Source organism: Ambystoma mexicanum, chromosome 1p (assembly GCF_040938575.1).
Source record: "Ambystoma mexicanum isolate Mex_15411 chromosome 1p, UKY_AmexF1_1, whole genome shotgun sequence".
NCBI lineage: Eukaryota > Metazoa > Chordata > Amphibia > Caudata > Ambystomatidae > Ambystoma > Ambystoma mexicanum.
Genome location: NC_090921.1, coordinates 300,325,686 through 300,345,506, shown reverse-complemented (window position 1 = coordinate 300,345,506; position 19,821 = coordinate 300,325,686). Strand labels below are relative to the sequence as shown.

At 43.1% G+C, this 19,821-nt stretch overlaps 1 protein-coding gene across 5 annotated transcripts in view; it reads right to left on the bottom strand.

The window, feature by feature from the left end:
- The window catches only part of ABCA7 (ATP binding cassette subfamily A member 7), a 2,687,121-nt gene that overhangs the window by 1,281,726 nt on the left and 1,385,574 nt on the right, over window positions 1-19,821 (bottom strand). For all 5 annotated transcript variants that reach the window (XR_011303245.1, XM_069647414.1, XM_069647430.1 and 2 more), the window contains one exon: window positions 13,642-13,850. Coding sequence is in view for 4 of the 5 variants with exons in the window: in XM_069647414.1 (XP_069503515.1) it covers window positions 13,642-13,850 (209 nt within the window). In the remaining variant the exon portion in view is untranslated. The remainder of the gene's footprint in view (window positions 1-13,641; window positions 13,851-19,821) is intronic.

Here is a 19,821-nt window from a genome sequence, read left to right as displayed (position 1 = left end):
CCTCACTGATAATGGTCCACAATTTGTTGAAAAAATGTTTTTGGAGTACCTTGAAAAATGTGGAATCAGACACAGAAAGACACCCTTATATTATCCCCAAGCGAATGGTATGGTTGAGAGGGTGAATAGGAGCATTATGGAGGCTATACGTGAAGCAAACGTGACTGACGGTGACAAGAGGGTAGCTGTGAGAGATAGATTGTATGCCTAACGGATGGCCCACAGTAGAGAGACTGGTATTAGTGCTTTTGAATTAATGAGAGGTCGGAAGTCTAATACATGTGTGGCACCAGCTTGGTTGGGCAGGGCAAGAGCGACAGATGTGGTGGTTAATGCTGTAAAGAGGAAGATGGATGCTCGCAAGAATAAGTGGGTGGAGAGTGTTAATGAGAAATATCCAAAAAGGAGAACAATGGTTGAGATCGGAGATTGGGTGAGAATAAGGAGGGCGGTTGTCTCCAAGAAGGGAGAGTCACTTTATTCTGAACCCGTCAGGGTTGAGCGAATATTCAATAATGATGTGTGTGTGTAGAGGGTGGTCAAGTCTGGAGTTTATCTAGAGTTGCGAAAATAAGAAGATAGACTTGTACTCTTTTATGTATATGCAGCTGATAATGAAGTTTTATTTTTAGGGGAGGGGAGTTTGTTGTATATAGGTTCTGCATGTAAATGTTTACTTTGTTGCTGTGGTAACATATGCAGCTTATGAGTGCCTGCAATGACATTGCTGTTGTTCCGCAATGGATCTCTTATATGTCATAGTATTTAGAATGTTATTACATCACACTGTTATTTCTTGACTTGTGTCAGTTTAACCCTGGATGCTGCCTGGGTTGGGGGTCTCATAGTATGCTTCTTGAAACTACATGAAACTGGACAATAAAGCTGTCCGACACTTACTTCGTTGCATCTTCATTTCACAGTGAGGTATGGGTATTGAGGGAAAGCCGTACTGTGTTGCGAGTGTAATGTGAAGTGAGAGTGAAAGAAGTGACACTGAACAGGGGTGTCTGAGAAAAAGGCAGAGAGGTGCTGTAGTGGGGTGGAGGAGGGAGGAGTGGAGGAGAGAGTAGTAGAGAGGGTGAAAGCAAGGCGTAGAAGGAGTGAGACATCTGAGGGACAGAGGAAGATGGAGTTTAGGTGGATGAAGTTGGAATGAGAATAGTAAGAGGGAGCAGCAGAGAGTAGAAGGAGTGGAGTAAGTAGGTATGATGGGAATAAGATAGAATCGGCAGAGTGTCTGCAAGGCACATCCCACTATCCCTTTTAGTCAACTTGCCATTGGATAGAGTAGGGACTGGGAGAGGAGTCACTTGATCTTTATGAATTCACAACTAGCATAACACACAACACTTAGACAGTAGGGGGTCACTATTCTGTACATACTAACTTAGGGAGTAGCGATGCCTGGACAAGGGCGGTTTGGTGCTTTCTAGATGAAAGAGAGAGAGAAAGAGAGAGACAGAGAGAGAGATCGAGAGAGAGAGTGAGAGCGAGAGAGAGAATACCAGGGCCCTGAGAAATCATTCACTAGAAACCCTTGAATGGTTACTGAGACTAAGCATTCCTTGAGCCATCCCTGACAACTTATTGAGGTTCACATGAAGACCCAGGTGACACCAATGTCTCTGGCTTGGTTTTTATTTTCCTTTTGAGTCCGCTCTTATTAAAAAATCATCCAGATAAGGGTAAACAGCGATCTTTTCTTTCTTAGATGGGCCACAACTACTGCCATGTACGTTGAGAATGCCCTTGAAGAAGATATTAGGCCTAAGGGTAGAACTATGTATTGCTAGTGGCAGTTTCTTACCAGGAATCTATTAAACATTCAGTGTTTCTGGGTGACAAGGATGTGAAAGTATAATAATAATTAGGCTTTTATAATAATTAGGCTTTTATATAGCGCTACAAACCCTCAGGTATCTGAGCGCTGCTTATTATTACCCACGGAGTGTGGTGCTCATTTATCGACCTCGGAAGGATGAAAGGCTGAGTTTGGCCCCGCCGGGATTCGAACCTGCGTTAACAGGCTCTGCACGGGTGTCAAAGCGGGCGCTCTACTCGCTGTGCCACTTGACCGGCTTGAAGGTCTATGGCGTACATCTACCCTCTTTTTGAGAGATTCAAGATGAATTGGTGACGAAGAAGCAATCTGAATGTCTTATTCTTCACACATTTGTTTGCATCTCTGAGATGTAAGATGAGTCAAAGCTGATCTGAATCCTTCTTTTGAACCAAAATGTAATTAGAATACATTCTATTTGAATGCTGCCATCTGAAAACCTTTTCTATGGCTCTCTTCATTAACAATGTATCTTCATGCAGAGGAAATGTGGCTGAGTTCTTTAAACTGGAAGAATAAAGGGAGGGATTTTTTCTAAACGTAACTTGTAACCATTCTGAAGAATGTTGAGCATCAAAATGCCTTTTATGATCTTTTACCAAGATGGGAAATGGCTTTGCATACCCTCTCCTACTCAGGTGGCTCAAAAGTGCGGGAATGTTTCAGGCCTTCATGGGTTTGCTGGAGTGGGTGGCTTGCCTGCCATCACATGTGCTTTCTGCGTGCTATAAGCAAGGCATGGTATCAACAGTAAAACAGACACAAGTGACCACAGTTCAAGGGTGTTTTTTGAACTTTCACCAGGGTGTGATAAATGAGTATCTAAACCTAAATCTACAGATGGGGGCAAGCTATGACCATCAAATAATAATAATGCAGTCCTAGTGGAGTCTCTGGATCCCAATCAGCCAGGCTCAGATCCCTGTTTTTTTACGATCATCACTGCAGATCCCCCACTTACGGGATCAGATCCCAGTTATTTCAAAGTTCTGAGAATATTAGTTTTCTCTGGTGACTTACGGTTCACACCGGATCCCCCTCAGCCGGGCTTAGGATTTAGGATCCTTCCCCTTCTCAATTAGTCTCCCTCAGCCGGGCTCGGACCAATTGTAGTTAACCTGGGTTTATCGAAGACTTTCAAATGTGCACGGAAATTAGCTTGAACCATTGCAGGACCACTTCGATACAAACTTCCATTTTACAATACCTTCACCATTCAGTTGGATACCCAAAAGAGACCTTCGAATAAGCACCCACGTGGCTCCGAACCACTCTGTATACAGTATCTCGCTTGGCCTCCCACAAAGTTCATTCACCCCTTTGGTTTACAATTATATGCGTATTGCTCATCACATGCGTTTCACACACTGGATTTTTTCATACAATGTTGCCGCTTGCAACTTTGGTTCAAACACAAGCTGGTGTGGTAACAGTCTCTTCGACTCACTGGCTGCGCTGTCTTTACTGACTCTGCTTTGTTGTAGGAGCCAAGGACAGTACTGCAACAGCAATTTCTCCTACCTGCCTTGGTTAACGATGCGGGAGAGCCCTGGGTACCTCCGATGCACATTGTAGGTTTGTTCAGCTTTAGTTCCCGGTCCTAGGCTTTTTACTTTCCAAGGTTCGTGAAAGTAACAATCTTTAGAGGTCAAGGGCACTTCCCTCATTGCAACCCTCTCTGTTCTCGCCGTCTTTATCCTTGTATTAAACTGCCATCTTGGAACTGCTGTTTCCTTGTGTGCTTTTCTTCACTCCGAGTGTGCTTTCGAGTTCCGCCTTTTATCCGTGTGGGGAATTGCGATGGAAGTCAGGTGTGTGTAATGATCAGTCATTGCCTGACCATAGTATTGGGACATGTCAGGTATACGGCTTTGATGTTAGTCCGTTGTCACTCACGATGATCTGTCCATGAGAAAGTGTTTGTGTCGGGAAGAGGGAGGCGGTTGGGTTTCTAGGTATCCTACCTGGTAAGATGGGGAAAAGGTGTTACAGGGAAGGGGATACCGCTTCTTACCATCCGGTGCCCCACTTCCACTCCCCGAAGACCCCTCATCCAGGTGATCCTCCCACATTGGTACACCCCAAGGAACTGGATCCAAAAGTGATGGCTGTGTTCTGGCCACCTGGATGACAGATCCCCGGGGACTAGCGGGCGAGACACCTTCAGGTTTCTCACAGTGCTACCTATTTGTTTGAAACCTCTGTTGGTATGGAGGGCTTTGATACCTTTAGTACTGCTGGCGAGATTGATATTGCTGGCTATATTGATAGCTCTGTTGAAAAAAGGTTTTTGAAGAGTATTTGAAAGATGATCTATTCTCTTTTCTTATGCTCCAGTCCTACTGAACTCAAAGATCCAGCCTCCACCTTCATCCCTGTGAACTCATCAGCATGGGATCAAAAAGGTGACACCCTCAGAAAGGAAGGCCCACTATCTTATTTTGGGAGCCAACCTTGAATTCATGTGTCAGGCCAAAGAGGATCTCCTTAATGTCAAACCATGACAACATTGATTAGTGGCCAGCTCTGACATATCACTGGAGGCACGGATTACTTGGTTTGAAACCAGGTTGCCGTCCTTTAGAATTTCTATAAAGTCTTGTTTTTGGCATCTGGCAAGAATTTCATCATTATTCCAAACGCTCCCTGAGAGAATGGTCATACCTACCTAGTAAAACCAGTTCTGAACATTGAACTGAGTTTGAGCAGATCTTGCCAAGAGACTCCATCCTGTGGCTTTCCTTCACAAGAGGAGCAGAAGAGGACAAGGAAGCCAGAATCTCTTGCTAGCCACTAACGCAATCGGAGTCAGGTAGCAGATCTCTTATAAAGGATAATTCTCGGTGCTCTGTATTTCTTACCTCAACCTTGCTTGTGGGACCCTTTTGTGGGTGCTGGGAAAGTGTTCATCATCTATTTCAAGCGTCCAGGAACTAGAAGGATTAAAGGCCTTTACTGTTCAATGGGCTGAATAAACTCAGACTCCTCCTTACATGTTGACACCAAAATGTTGAGCTTCATTGCTGCCCTTTTTTAAACTTCTGACAAGGTTAGAATGACATATGCTGGTGAAATTCTGTCCAGAGGTGCACACTGCAATGTGTGGAGTAGTAAGATCAATCTGAAAAGGAAGTGTCAGTCGCTAGAGCAAAGGCTTTCTAGGAGGTAAAGCATCCAAAAGGAGAAAAACATATCCCTTGGAGGCAGGTTTTTTGGTGTTGGCCACGCTGAAACCACTGAAGCAGGCTTTTTGGAGGTTTCATACCCAGATTTTCAACAGTCAGTTGTACAATGACAGGTTTGTACTTCTATTTTTCCTTAATCAACATGCTAATTATCGATGTTGAAGGCTTGATGAAAACGCAGAGACAACAGCGAATCTGCTTGAGTAAGTGGATGTCAACATCGAGAAAGACTTGTATATCAAGCCTTCCTTCAACATCCAGCATACCACTGGTGAGGATCTCAATTTAGTTCCTTGATGTCAAGCAGTGGTGATGTTTTAAGGAAACACAGGGGCATCAGAAGTTTGCCCGATTTTACCCTCCGTTCCAGAAATATCCAACCCGAGTTATTTTTTACCACAGGTTGAGTCTAACCTTATCCTGAGCTTGATCCATTCTCTGTATTTCAATCTCCTATGAGCCATTTTGGAAGCTAAAATATTCCACAACTGTATGGCTGTCTGAGTGGTCATCTTGACCTATTTATTTCTTCTACATGCAGAATACTTCATAACAGCGTTAAAATACTTTCCAAATTTGAAGAAGAAACACTGCTTCAGTAAAGAAAAGTGTTCAAGGATCACACAGAGTGCAGAAAAAAGAATTGACTACAACTGCTTCTGTGCTGCATCACACACACTGTACTTTGTGACCTTAAAGGCACAGTGTTTTGTTATTTATCTTGTGCTATAAAGGCTGCCTGACATTTTTTTCTCTAAGGGAAAGGTCTTCAGAAATGCAGTCTATGCACAGTGCATAATGTTCTGAGATTCTAATCTCGGACGAAGATATTCAGCATTTATGAATATTAGTGATGATTCTAGGATGAATAGGGTCTTGCCTTTTTGAAAAATAAAAAAGGGGTGGTGGAGACTCAAAAGGAATCATGGAAACAACCCAAGCAATGATAAAGAATCGACAGTAATACATGTATCTATTTGGTTAATCAGTAATGTAGCAAGTTTCTGTAAAACGGTCTCTTTTATTCCAATGACTTGTTTCTGTCCATATCAGGATTTAACTGAATGTCAAACATTAAGAACTCTCCATTTAAAATAAATTACATCTTCATTGTAACCCTTCAGCTGAACAAGAACATCAACAGTATAATGGGTTTGCAACCTAAAGTACCTTTTCTCCAAACATACAGAATTCAGCGCTCATGGTGTTCACTAATTTAACTAAGCAAGTACAACATTTGTCTATAGTTATTTAAATCTGACTGGGCGTGTCCAAAGAAGAAAAATCAGGTATACAGAAAGACAGGGGACCCTGTCTACCAGATTTTGGGAACACAATTAAGGAAGCTGAAAATTCAAATCTGGAACAATGAATTAATGAAATAATTCAAGTATTTGATCAAAAATATATCAAATTGAGTTCACAATCCATGAAAACGACATCAAATGCATACACCAGCAAAAATTTGATGAATAAAAAACACTTGAACCTAAGCAATATCACTTACATCAATTCCAATCATACCATATATACACACATAACCACACCCACAAAATACCACGTATATGAACTAACTCAAACAAAAACAAATTACGTAGAATACATAAACACAAAATCCTAAATTGGACAAGAGTCATAAATTGAACAAAACTGTAGCCAATTGGAGACAAGATTACTATATTTGGTATAATTGTTCTTCCGGCTACTTCCAAACACACCGACCGGGAACAGAATAAACAATTCAATCAGGGACATACGATTCATAAAGGCATAAGCTTCAGCAGGAAACCAACAAAGATTATGAAGGAGGCATCACCTCATGGGATCCATAGACCAATCTGCCAGAAGCATAGCCAGCCGGCTAACACATTCGACTTGACAGTGCAATAATACTGTCTCAATAACTGGGTGGCCTAAAAGGATTGTGCCAGCAAGAGTATGGGCACAAAAAGCAGAGACAGATAACCAATATACGCTGAAGCACAATGCTGGACAGGGGGCGCCGTATAACCCAACATGTCACCAATAATGTTGTAACAAAGTAGAAAAATTAGCATTTTCATCATTAAAATACAGTTAATTCATTATTTAAAAAGCCGATAAATGCGGAAAAACCTTAAACCGAAATAAACTAGTTTACTGAAATGAGTATTCACAACTGAATAAAACTGACACCTATCAAAAACCAAACCGGGATCCAATGTACAATGTCAGGCCGGTCATTAAAGCATTTACATCCATGATTTTAGAATGTGTGTCTATTTCAGGAAACACCTACTGAATTTGTTTGTTAAATACCCTAATTCACCAATTTGTTTATTGTCTAGCAAAACTAAACAAGGACCTCAGACTATCTCCTTGGTGACCAATCATTGCCAAAAGAGTCCGTTTGTAACATGCTGTGAAGCATACTGGTCAAAAACAAATGTTTCTGTCTTAAACGTTTGAAAGAAATTTGTGCGGTATCAAATATATTCATGAGAGAATTTGATCCTAAATTGATTTTTTCCACGGGTGCATCTGCTAATTCTGGGTTTTACATCAACTATTTTGATTCAGAAATAGCACAGAGGATTTATGCTGGCAATTTGAATGGATGTCTTTCCGATATTAAATTTACTAAGTCTGCATTGCATAAAGAAATCAGTGGATACACTGGTCTATCACAAACAACATATGCACACAAACTATGTAGGAAAGACATGGATTGAAACAATATTAGCTCTGAAATTAGATGCAGCCTTATCATATTCTCAATTTCTTTGCATTAAACAAATAGGAAGACTTGTTCTTAAATGAAGCCTTAAAGGGATCCAATACCTTGAAAGAGTTGTCATGAGTGTTCCGAGTCGGCACACAACAAGATGGGTCAGGGCCATTATTTCCCGAAGTGATTTATTATACCAACTGAAGATAAAGCATCAGATAAGTGCCTATAGGAATTTTTAAACAAGGTATTCGCGAAAGGTACAGCCAAGCCAGCTTCTAAACGGCTTACAAATAGGGAATGTTAAGGCTTATTGAGTTATACAAGAAAGAAAAAGCTTACTATTCCCCCCTGCTGTGTTATCTCCTGCACACCCAGGACAGAGGTTCTATTTCTCAAAGGGACAGGAACTTTATACAACACACTCCTACCCTTGGTCTAGCAATTTGAGACAATGTGCTTGGGGTATGGTGCTCCGCTCTTCCTCCCTCTCTGGGTAACAAGAAATGGGAGACCCCAGTATTTTCCCAAAATTATTTGACTTACTCAGGTTGCTAATCCCACCAAATCTCACATGGAGAGAAAATCAAGCAATAAATGTTGGTATAACCATGAGGATCTTTAGCAGTCTCTGAGTAGCCTCTACTCCAGGCTCCAGTCCAACTCTGCAGGATGTAAAAAATGTCATTGCTGTCAGATACAGGTTAGTGGGTTTCTGAACCCTTTCATTAAGGTCTGGTCCCTGGACATCCCCCTAGGGCTCTGCACTGATAAACCTCCTCTGGTTCTGTGCTTGGTCAGGATTAACAAGCTTTTGCTGCAGGCCGTGGCTGGTTAATTCAATAACGAGATTGGTCTTCAGGATTTAAGGGTACAAATGGTGATCGTCTTGTCCTGAGAACCTCCTACTCTTTGTGTTTGGCCCGAGGGAGTCAACCTCTCCTAGGAGGGCCTCCCAATTACTCCTTGGTATTGTTGCACAGACTCATGACTCCAACCACCTCTGGTCTCTGCCCTTGACCAGTCTGGACTGCTAGAAACTACCTAATTGCTATTGGTAAAGGTTTATCCTGCACTCCACCCTCTTTTCAGGCCTGAGGTAGCTATATAAACTCTGAAAGCTATGTTCCAGCCAATGACTTAGGTCTCCAATGTCCACCATCCTCTCAGTGTCACAACTGCAGGTTCCTGGCGGTTATAGAAGAGGTGGAAACATGGCGGCCGTCCTACTGTGCCGCTACGTTGTGCTCTCAAGCGCCGTTAGCGGTCTAGTCCTTTCCATCATGGCCGCCGCCAAGGGTATTTCCCTGTTTACGCTCGGCGGATCGGCACGTTTCAACTTCGGATTCCTCTTTTCGTTGCCAACGCTCTACAGTTTCTCTCTTGGCGGTGTTCCGCTCCTGTCCTATTCTTCCCTTGCTTGCTCCCCCTTTCCCGTTGTTCTTCTCCTCTCTCTCTTACCCGCGCCCCGTTCGTTGTTTGCTTGGGCGCTTGGATTCTAGCTTCCCCTTTCTTCTCCTGCCTCGCTTGAGTTCCCTCTCTCTCAGGCTCCCCCCCCCCCTTTGGCATCTCTTTCGCTCCGTGCTCTCTCCCCTCCTAAGCTTAGCCCTACCCGCCGGATTGCGGGTTTCCCTTATTCCAGCTGGCCTTGGAGCATTCCTCTCGTTCCGCCGCATCGGATTCTACACTCCAAAGGGGTTTTTGTGCCGTAAGGCTTTTCCCCTTGCCTCACTTGTCTGCCGCGGGGGGCGGGTCACCGCTGATTCGTTCCCAAGGGGTCGCGGTGGCTTCCTCCCGAGGCCGACCCTATCTACACAAGGAGAGGAGGACTTTCACTCGTCGATCCCGCGGAAAGAAGTTGGACTTCTCATCTACATCAGGTGAGGAGGAAGGGGAATTGGAAGACTCTCTGGGTTCGAGTGGGGTGAACAACAGAGCGGAAAACCTTGTCGATACGCCCACAGCGTCAGGCATAGTTGATACTCAGGGACCCCATTCCTTCTAACAGCTCATTTTCAGAAGGTAACTCTCCTCCACTCTAGCAATATCTCGCTGATAAGCCTTTTTGCTCAGATGGTAAAATTATTAAATTCCTTTCATGTCCTTTTGTTTCTCCTGGCTGGAACTTAGATTCCTTAAAGGGACATGCACCCTTTTGTATACTAAGCTTTGGGCTCAAATTCTCATCAAAGCGGATACCTCCCTGAGGGTGGGGAAAGATGCTTCAAACTGCCATTATGACCCGAGGTGGTAAATTCTCCCCATAAACAATAACAGGCCCCTTCCGGTTTGATGCTGGAAGCTTTCTGCTAAAGTCATCAACTGGGTTTTCAGGGGTCTGAGGCTGGAGCCTTCTCCCATAGACATCAATGGAGTTTTGTAGAAGCTCCATGTGACTGTTGATATCAAGTGAAAAAAATAAAAAACGCTTTAACAAAAGCCTGATTTATAAAGACCACTCAGAGCAGTCTGCGAGTGGTCTTTCTAAATCGACTGTTGGCTATACGCTGTGCAGGTACGACGGGGCTGGAAGAGGGAAGTCACTGGTGGCCCGTGTGTGTGCGTGTGTGTTCATCTGTGGAGGAGGAAAGCATGGTAGCCTGGGGGTGATGGAAGAGTCATATTTCCGCATATTGTATGTCGGATAACATTTTCCAAAAAAAGTATTTTTTGTGTTTGCCCTTCAATATGCAGAAATATCACATAGAAAAGTGACAACTCCCTAGCTCACCCTGGGTCTTCAGCAAGGTTCGTCGAGTGAACACCCATTTACCTCCTCTGGGTCTATCATGCAGTGGCATCCAGGCCCTATGATCATCCTGCTGTTAATACCTAGGGTGAAGCAGGGGACCTTGTCACAGAGGATACAATAAAACCTTTTTGAATAAGGCAATGGAAAGAACGAAAAGTAAACAAAAAGACAAGAACCAGAAACCTTAAATCCAGCCAAAAACCCAAGCGGATAGAATAATTTGTGCATTAAGGTACAACTCACTTTTCAACAAAATTAAACAAACGCGTATAACTTCACAAAATCTTCCGCGTTTCACACTTAAATAGATGGCAAATCTCAGTAATGTTAGTGCTTCTAATGAAATTCAATCAATAAGCTTACAATCACTACTAACAAAGAAAAAGAGAGGAACATTCCCTTGTTTCAGCTGCTCTCATTGCAAGAATGTAATTTAAGGCAATGTTTTCGGTCCTAAGTGAAAAGGTCTTTTAAAAAAGATATTTTCACTAAAAGACAGAGTTAGAAAGATCGCTTCGTGACCACCCGGAGCAGTCTTTCTAAATCCACTGTCATGACCATGCCGCACACGAGTGCGTGCAGGGGCTGACAGGCAGGTCTGGACACGGAAGCGCAGAACCAGGAGAACGGGTAAGTGTATGGGTGCGTGTTTGTTGGTGTGTGTGTGTTGTGTGTACGTATGTATGTATGTGTTTTGGTTTGAGGGTTGAGGGGCGGTCGGGTGGTGGGGACGAGTAAAAAGAATGGGGGAGCTTTGGGAGTAAAACCCCCCCTTTAGAGGTTAAAAAAAAAGGCAAACTGCATTTTAAAGGTCTCACGAGAAAAATACCTTTACAATGCCGGTTTTCCGATCAAAAGAAAATCAGTCAATGTAAATCAGTCTTTTTCTCTTGAGACCTTTAAAAAGAGATCTATTCGCATAAAGCATGTTTTCTGCCACACATGAAGTGTGAAGATCATTCATTATATTCAGTGGGCTACATGTATCACTTAATTTGTAATACGCCATGTACAGTGCCCGTGCCAGGTTCAATATGTGGAAGAAACTACTAGGCCAATGTGAGAAGGATTAAATGAACACAAGTCAGATATTTGCCCACAATCTGGTAACTCCACTTTATCAAGGCATTTCAACTCAAAGAATGTGCCTATCACAACACTATGCTTTATAATGTACAATGACCAAACTGTGACTTTACAGAGAAGAGAATTCCTTTAGGTCTGGGTTTTAAAGTCATAAGCCCTGGATGGTCTTAATGCGCTATTTCTATGGCAAGTAGTATTTTTAAATTACTTTTCAGATTTTAGCAGGGCTACAAAACCCAGACTCTCCTGAATGCAAATCTGCTACTGATGTTAATTCACGGAAGAAGTAAAAGCCAACAAAAATTAGTGGACTGCTACCTCAATAGGGGTCACAAGCTCTTATCCTGAACTATTTCCAGAAGCAAAGGAATACACTTGGATGCTTGAGCAACTTTGTTCATGAATGTAAGTCGAATTTCTTAATATAAATTTAAATTGACTGTAGTGCTGTTCTGATTGTTGATCCTTATTTCTGTCAAATTTTGACAGGCTACTTGATAATGGAATAACAAAGGGTATCAAAACATGCTGTAGGATACATTTAAAGCAACAACAAAATGTGCATTGCATGAATCACACAAGTTTAATACTCTGCAATAAATAAAACAAAATGTGGAACAACTGGTTTTCTGGAGTGCGAACAGAGGGGAACACAAAATGTGACCCATCTCATTTTGGACCAGAAACTGTGACACACGGCCATTAACTCTAGCAAATAGACCAACAAATCGTCTTATTGTCCACTTGGGGGTAAATAAACTCCAGGGCAGGAAGGTGAAGGGAGCTCTAAAGAGCAACACATACAGTAAGAATCTGCGGTGTGAAGTGATAGAGGTAAAGTTAGTAGGTGACCAGGATGGGTGGCAGATAGGATAACACAAGCTCCGCTGGCTTTAGAAAAGAGAAGTAACATGGGGCTGATACATAATGATGTTAACATATCTATTTATATGGGGAAAAACGTTTTCATTCTGTAGCAAAGGTAATTCCCTCTTCGACCTCATGGAATTCTCAACAAGGGTGAAAATCTATAAAATATCCAATGCTGGCAAACCTTTACTTTATTTCTATACTTTTCAAGTAGAAAAGCTATGTGCCATGAACCTAGAACCTTGCCATGGGGCAGTAACACACAATTTCTGAAAGCGGAGTGTTACTATCACTGTAAAAATGTCAGTACAGTTTTCATAGACTTATCCTATACCAAGTCATTAAAGTACATTCCAACAAGTTTGAGGGTGAAGTCGGGCGGGAGTTGGAAAGGAGGAGACGGGTAAGGATGTGATGTTGAACAGGAATACAGGGAACAGCTATACATGGACAGAAAGAATGAGGGGAGGAGGAAAGGAGTAGCGATCAAAAATAAAGGAGAGGGACTAACTAAAGATTAAAAAGGATGGGCATGAATGTGAGAAACAATGAAGACAAAAAGTGAAAGGGCAACCATGGAGACGGGCTCTCTTGGAGTTTATGGGGAGATGGGATGCACCTGATGGCCGGCAAGGTGATCTATTTCTAATTTGTCTTTTTTAAGTCCTTTCGTGTCTTGTCTCGTCATGTCCCCTGTATGGTTTCTTCTGGTTTCTTTTCTCTTTGGAAGTTGCAGGGTGAAATGTTTTTACTATAATAGTTTCAGAGGGGCTGGGAAAATGTTGGTAGTGCTGATGAGCGGAAACGGTGGGCCCGTAGGGGATTCTTTTTCAATGTTTATGTTTATAAAATGCTAAAAAGAAAGAGTTTAAAATAAAAGGTGAAAGAGCAGATATACAAGCGAAGAAGAAAAGCGAGCAAGAGAAATGGGGAGAGTACATTGAGCAGACATAGAAAGAACAAATGATAGAAAAAGATAGGAAACAAGAAAGAGATGGAGGTTAACAGTAGCATTGAAAACCACGAGAGGGACACACAGAGTACCTGAAATGTTACGAGTAATAATAGAATACACAGCGGGAAGCTCAATATTAAATGGTGCCAAACGATCCACTTGGGAGAGGGAGGAGCCTGGGGCCCCACAGTTGTCCAATGTTCTGAAATTAATCATGCACTTCACTCTTACACACCCAAGTACCTTTTTGCCTGTGCTGGCAATGCTGTTGCTGCTGGCTATGTTTGTCCTCTGCTGTTTGACCAGGGTCAAATAGTAGCCAGTGCCGAGTGTGGTTTTCAGGAAGAGGGGTGACCCGCAGCACCGTAACCGCCCCTGGGCAATGATGGCGATTCTATCCCCCAGCAGGTCAGCTTCATCCATGTAATGAGTAGACAGAATGATGGTTCGACCTGGCAACAACAGGATTTCCAAAATCAAAGATGAGAGAAACTTGTTATGGCATATTAGCAATCAGCATACAATGTCTACATGGCTGCATGTCAATAGAAAGAGGAACATGTAATGCTTCACAAAATCATCAGGCTACAAATTCTAACCTCACGGTCCCAATAGCAATGCTTAAGCCCAAGCACAAGCACAGCTCCTCCTGCGTTGGCACATTCACCAGCTTCAACACCTCTGTCCCAATCTTTCTGTGCAACTCCATCAGTTGAGTGAATCGGGGGAAACCGGGTAGTGTTGTCTTTTAGGTAGAGGATAGGAACAACCAGAGCATGTGTCACTAGAACCTTTACAAACTACTTTTCTGTTACTCCTCTTTCACACTTCTGGCATATTTTACAAATCACAGGAAGTCTTACTATGAGGATTCGGGTGTGGCTCTATACTCTATATAGCCACTAAGCAACAGCCTGGCCAAAGAAAACATCAGGCATGGAGCTGGTGTCCAGGGAGTAGTGCTTAGAGAAGCACGTGAGGCTGTTCATGTCTCGGCTCTACAGATGAAATCTAGAGTCATGTGCCACAGGTACATCACTAATGCTGCCTTTGTCCTAGCAGCATGTGCATGAATGCATACGGGGGCGGGTGTTGCCGATAGGATCTACTGCAATATGTATGCCTTCATTGTACAAATGAAAGCAGTGGAAGACCGCTTCTCTGAAAAAAAGGTTGCCATACATCACAAAGATTAGCAGTCGCTCTGAAGCCCTTTATCCGATCAGTGAAGATCTTAAGTACCCTTCGCTCATACAGATGATTTAGAGCCCTTTCCATCTGGGTAGATGGATATGGGGAAGAAATGATGGCAAAACTATTTCTTGGTCGATGTGGCAGTCTAGTAGGGTTTTCTGCTAAAAGAATGAATAGATGCACAGAACCAATGTCTGTTTGTGAGCAAGATCGCAGAGCTTCACAGTTATGGCCTGGAGTATACTCACTTATCTTGCCAATGAAAGGGCAACGAAAAATGCTGCCATTCCTGTGGGCAGATTGACAATGCAAGTGGCCACATGATCAAAATGGATTAAGGTTTTACTAAGAGTGGTGCCTTTTCACAGAAAGGATCAGTCTAAGTAGTCCATCAGAAGTCCTGTATATGTACCAATAGTGGTGAGGTATCTGATGGCACTTCTCCCCCTCCTTTTACTACTCATTGTAATCCTCTTCCTCTTCCACCGCTTCCCATGCTTTAAATGCACTACTCTGAGCTCTGTTGCTTTTTAGATCAAATGGCGAAGTAAGGACATCAGGCTATATACAGGGAAAAATTGAGATGCTTGTTGTACAAGAGCTGCAGCTGACTCAAAAGAAAAAGTCAAAAAAAAAGTGGAATGCTAGCATTTTTAGAAAGTGTCAAAATCCACTGCAGAACCAATCACCGAGAAGAATGCCTGGCACTTACAAAGGCACTGTTGAGACCCGCAACTCAGAACCTTCAAAAGAGAATATTAGAGTATGAAGTGAAGTGTTAGGCTAGTTTTTTCTCTCTACCCTTTGTTCATAGGTTCAAAAGTACTGACCGACAGCAAGGCAACAAGGTTTCACTCAAGTTTTCCCTGGATAACCTAGTGGTACAGTTGGCTGAACAGTCAAGGTCAACTCTGAGGAAGGCAGATTCCCACAAATGGATGTTAATAAAATAATACTTTATATCTTCTGTGCGAACAAGTAAAATGATATGCAAGTCACAGGTAGGTAGATATGTTTAGGAAAGGACTTTTTAGAGTTGAGGTTCATGGGCCTACAGTAAATGGGCCTCATTTCGAGTCTGGCAGTAAGCCTGCCGGTGATACCGGCGGCTTGCCGCCAGACTCGAAAAAAATTACTGGCGCCTGACTTCCCAGTAACACCAGGGCATTACAACCCCGGTGGCCGGGAAGTCAGGTGCCAGTAATTTTGTAAGTCCCCATTCCCATGGAGTCCCATAGGACTCCATGGGAATGTGGACCATGGAAGCACCGGCACCGTGTGCAACGATGCCGGTGCTTCCGTGAAACTCTGCGGGCGGGCGCCGATGCGCCCCTAGGTCAGACCCTGGCGGGCTGGACAGCACCCGCCCAAAGGGTCATAGTGTGCCGGTCCGGTAAACCAAGTGCCGGTAGGCTTACCAGCACCATTGTTACCGGACCGGCACACTCATAATGAGGTCGAATGTCTGAATGGAGCGGGTGCTTTGGGTACCAAGTAAGACTGGAAGTTGGTCTCAAGGTGGACCCCCCTGGGGCACTTTGGGATCTGTATGTGTATAAATAAGAGTTTTCCTATGCGTTTAATCCTGCCACACCCCCTCCCCACCCATTAGTACCCCTTACTCCACCCACTATATACATTTTAAATAAAAAATGGGATATTTCGTTGTTATAAAAATGTTCCTTATTACAGCATTTTCTGTAATTTAATTGGTTAAATGAGAAAGCACTTTCAAACAGAGGGGTGCATCCTTTCAAGCCTTTCACATTACTGGATGGCTGCACATACAAACTTGATTGGGCCTCTTCCCATTCCTCCTTTCAGGTGTGGATTCCAGTTGGATTCTAGACACCGTAGTCACAACCACTGAAAAGAAGCTGTGCTGGAGAGAAGGTTAACTGCTGGAGAGCTGTGCGGCTGTAGGAAGGCCTATCTGGTTTTGTTCACTGCAGTCCTTACTCTCAAAAAGTAGGAAGTAGCCATGACAACTGGCTTTCACCAACTACTCTCCCTCCAGACCTTTACGCTCCTCAGGCGCCAACTCCCTGTGTGTCAAACGCTTCTCAAAAAAGTGAGCTGGTGGCAGATCTCTTTTCTCAGCTGGGTCCCTCCTCTGGAACAGCCTTCCCCTTTCTCTCCATCTGGAGCCGGAACGCCTCAAATTCCAGAAGCTCCTCAAGACTTTCCTTTTCACCTCCCCTTTGCCCCTCTCCCTCTCTTGCTAAAATACCAGTCACTGAGATTGGTACCAGGGCCCTCATGTATCCTTCGTGAGACCTGGCCCCCTCGCCCCCCCAATCGCCTTCAGACTCCGCCCACTCCCACCACTATCCTTTGGGAGCCCTCTCTCATGTGCTGTCTCACAGGCCTGCACTTATTATTGGCAGTTTACCACTCTCACCAAGTGATCTCTGCCAGGCACATACCTGCTTGCAACTTAATTCCCAGCACTTCCAGTGGAACTCCTAGCACTTACCCCCTTCCCTCATCCCTTCTTCCTCTCTGCACTTGCAGTCTGAAGGCTCACAAGGCCTAGTAGGACTGCCTCTTTCTTTCTCTTCATTTTTAGTATATTTGCCTTTTGTTCCCATGTTCCCTCCCTGCTGCCCTATGGGAGCTTTGAAACACAATGTATTTGTTTAAGTGCTTTACAAATGCACAATAAATAAATAAAAAAATGACCATATGCGACTATGTATCCATCCCATCCATGCTCTCGAAGAATCCTAGCATAGTTGTTGTACTCAGTGTTGTATTTCATACGGGACTCCCTGCTAAGGCCATCAGTGAATCACAGGAAGTGGAGCTCTCCTCCCCACTAAAGATATACATATATACCAAATGTGGAGCCCATACAGTTGGCATAGGAAAGTTAGTCGTAAAGGGAACAGGGTGCCTTTTGTGGCACCCTACCATGACCGGATCAGTTTGGGCCCTTCAATTTACACTGAGCAAACGCACTAGAATTTGTTAAGATCCTAGAACCACAACATGGAATTTTCAACCTAGAAACTGGTCATTCATCGAATTGTCAAACGGATGTTTGAGATGCCGATGACTGAGAGACTGGTTACCTAAGTTACAAGTAAGGTTGTTAAAATGTGGAATGCACCCGAACTGCACTTGATCGATCTCATAATTGTTATGCATGCAAATTATTTTCAACCAAGATTATTGTCTTACCAGTGTTGCATGTCTTCATAACCTTCCTTTCCGAAGTGTTACATCCCAAGTATTCTGATCCATATTGCTGCATCTTTGGAAACCGAAGTTCGTGAGGGGCAGTGCATTTTGAATTTTGGGAAGTGAACATGGGTAGCAAGAATTGTATAGTTCGCAGTTTATTACTGCTTTAATTCACAAAGTGGCTTAGAGAGACTACACTGTGTATGTATTTCTTAACTGGTCATTTATTTTCAGCATTGTAAATAACTGTATACATTAAATCTTGATTCCTGTAGAGTGCATAGGTTACAAAAAGGGGGTTTCCAATGTCTGTCCAATAAGGAGTAGGTGGAGGCACATCAGATCACTCAAAATGCAAACTCCCCCAAAGAGCTCTGGTGTTATATCCCTGGAGGGATATGGATGCTCCCCTACTGTTGGATTGCCAGATGAGCACTATACAGTATTTGGGTTCTCTACTCTTATAACAAATAGAATGTGAGTGGGCACCGCCATCTATAGCCAATGGTATGGAACTTTTTTAGAAAAATAGTGAGAAAATGTGAGTGGAGTGCAAACCCTCCAATATTGTCTCCGCACAAGACACAAGTGACAATCCTAGCAAAAGGACCAAGGCTGAAAAAGCCTGCAGTGAGGGCTGCACAACTTATATCTAGCAACTTAGTGCGGCTATTCTTTCATTTCATTCATATTAAATTCAAGAGACATGAGAATGTACACCATTCTTATGCATAAAGCGGGAGGTGATGAATTTAATAAATGATACTAGCAGATGCCAAAAAAGGCAATGCATTTCAGACCAATTGGTCCATCATCGGGGCAAGAACTGCTGCTGCGTGAAAATCCAAGTATTGATCAATCTCGTACGAAACCATCCAAATCCAGAGCCTGCAAGCTTCTGAAAAGCAAGCAAACGGCTGGCATATCACACACCGTGTAAACAAAAGTACAACCATGCTCAGAAGATAATGGCTCAGGCAACAGTGATCGATTCGGCTACGAGCAAGCTCACACGATCGTGTACAGACTGTGGAACAAGATGTTTTCTTATGGAGGTCACACAAAGGACTCGCACATCCGGTCAGAGTACCCAGTGTAGAAACTCTGAGGAGGGTTCAATGGCTGACGTGTAGGAGTTAACCAAGGGAGAGAGTTTCTTTAGGACTGTATGGAACACTGGTGCTTCCAGGCTCAAGGTGAGATCAAACCTGCTATTCATGTTCTAGAGAAAAAGAGGGTGAAGGAGACCGATGTTTGTTAACTTATTTTACGTTCTACATTTTGTACCCTAAATTGTTGGAAGGCTCATTCATGGTATTTAATTTTGGACCTCTGACGGTGTGGAGTTCCCCAAATTGTTCTGATTAACTGTGAAAATAATTAATTAAACCTAAGATCCATGATTTGGCGAAAATGACCTACGGTAAACAGGCATATATTTTGACATGTGATATGGCTGTAATGGATGTCTTTAAAATCACAAACATAACTTGAGTGTACCCTAACTCTTTTCAAATATAAAACTAATATTGATAGTACACTTTAAAATGGTCATGTGCAATAGATATGTATATGTGACTGACTATCAATGGTTATTAAGTGAAATCGAAAATCCACTAAAAATGCATATATTATTTTTCTCATCTACATTTTTACTACTGAAGCTTACGCGAGTCCTCAAATTGTACACTCCCCACTAGACATTGGTTTTTGATAGTTGAGTCTTGGCGTGTAAGAAATGGTGTGCATGAGTGAGAGAACGGGTGACTTTTTATGCTTGACTAGGAGCACACACTTGAAATGTTTGCCCCTGGCATATGTGAGATAATTCCTCTTTCACTCTGAATCTATTAGTTCCCGAATAAAAAAAATACACGGTATTGTTTTAATATGCAATCTCACCAGACAGGACTAAGCATGAGAGATATATTGGTATGCCTGTGCAACCTCACCAGAAAGGGTTGCGCATGAGAGATATATTGGTATGCCTGTGCAACCTCAGCAGAAAGGATTGAGCATGAGGGAGGTAATATGCTGCCTGTG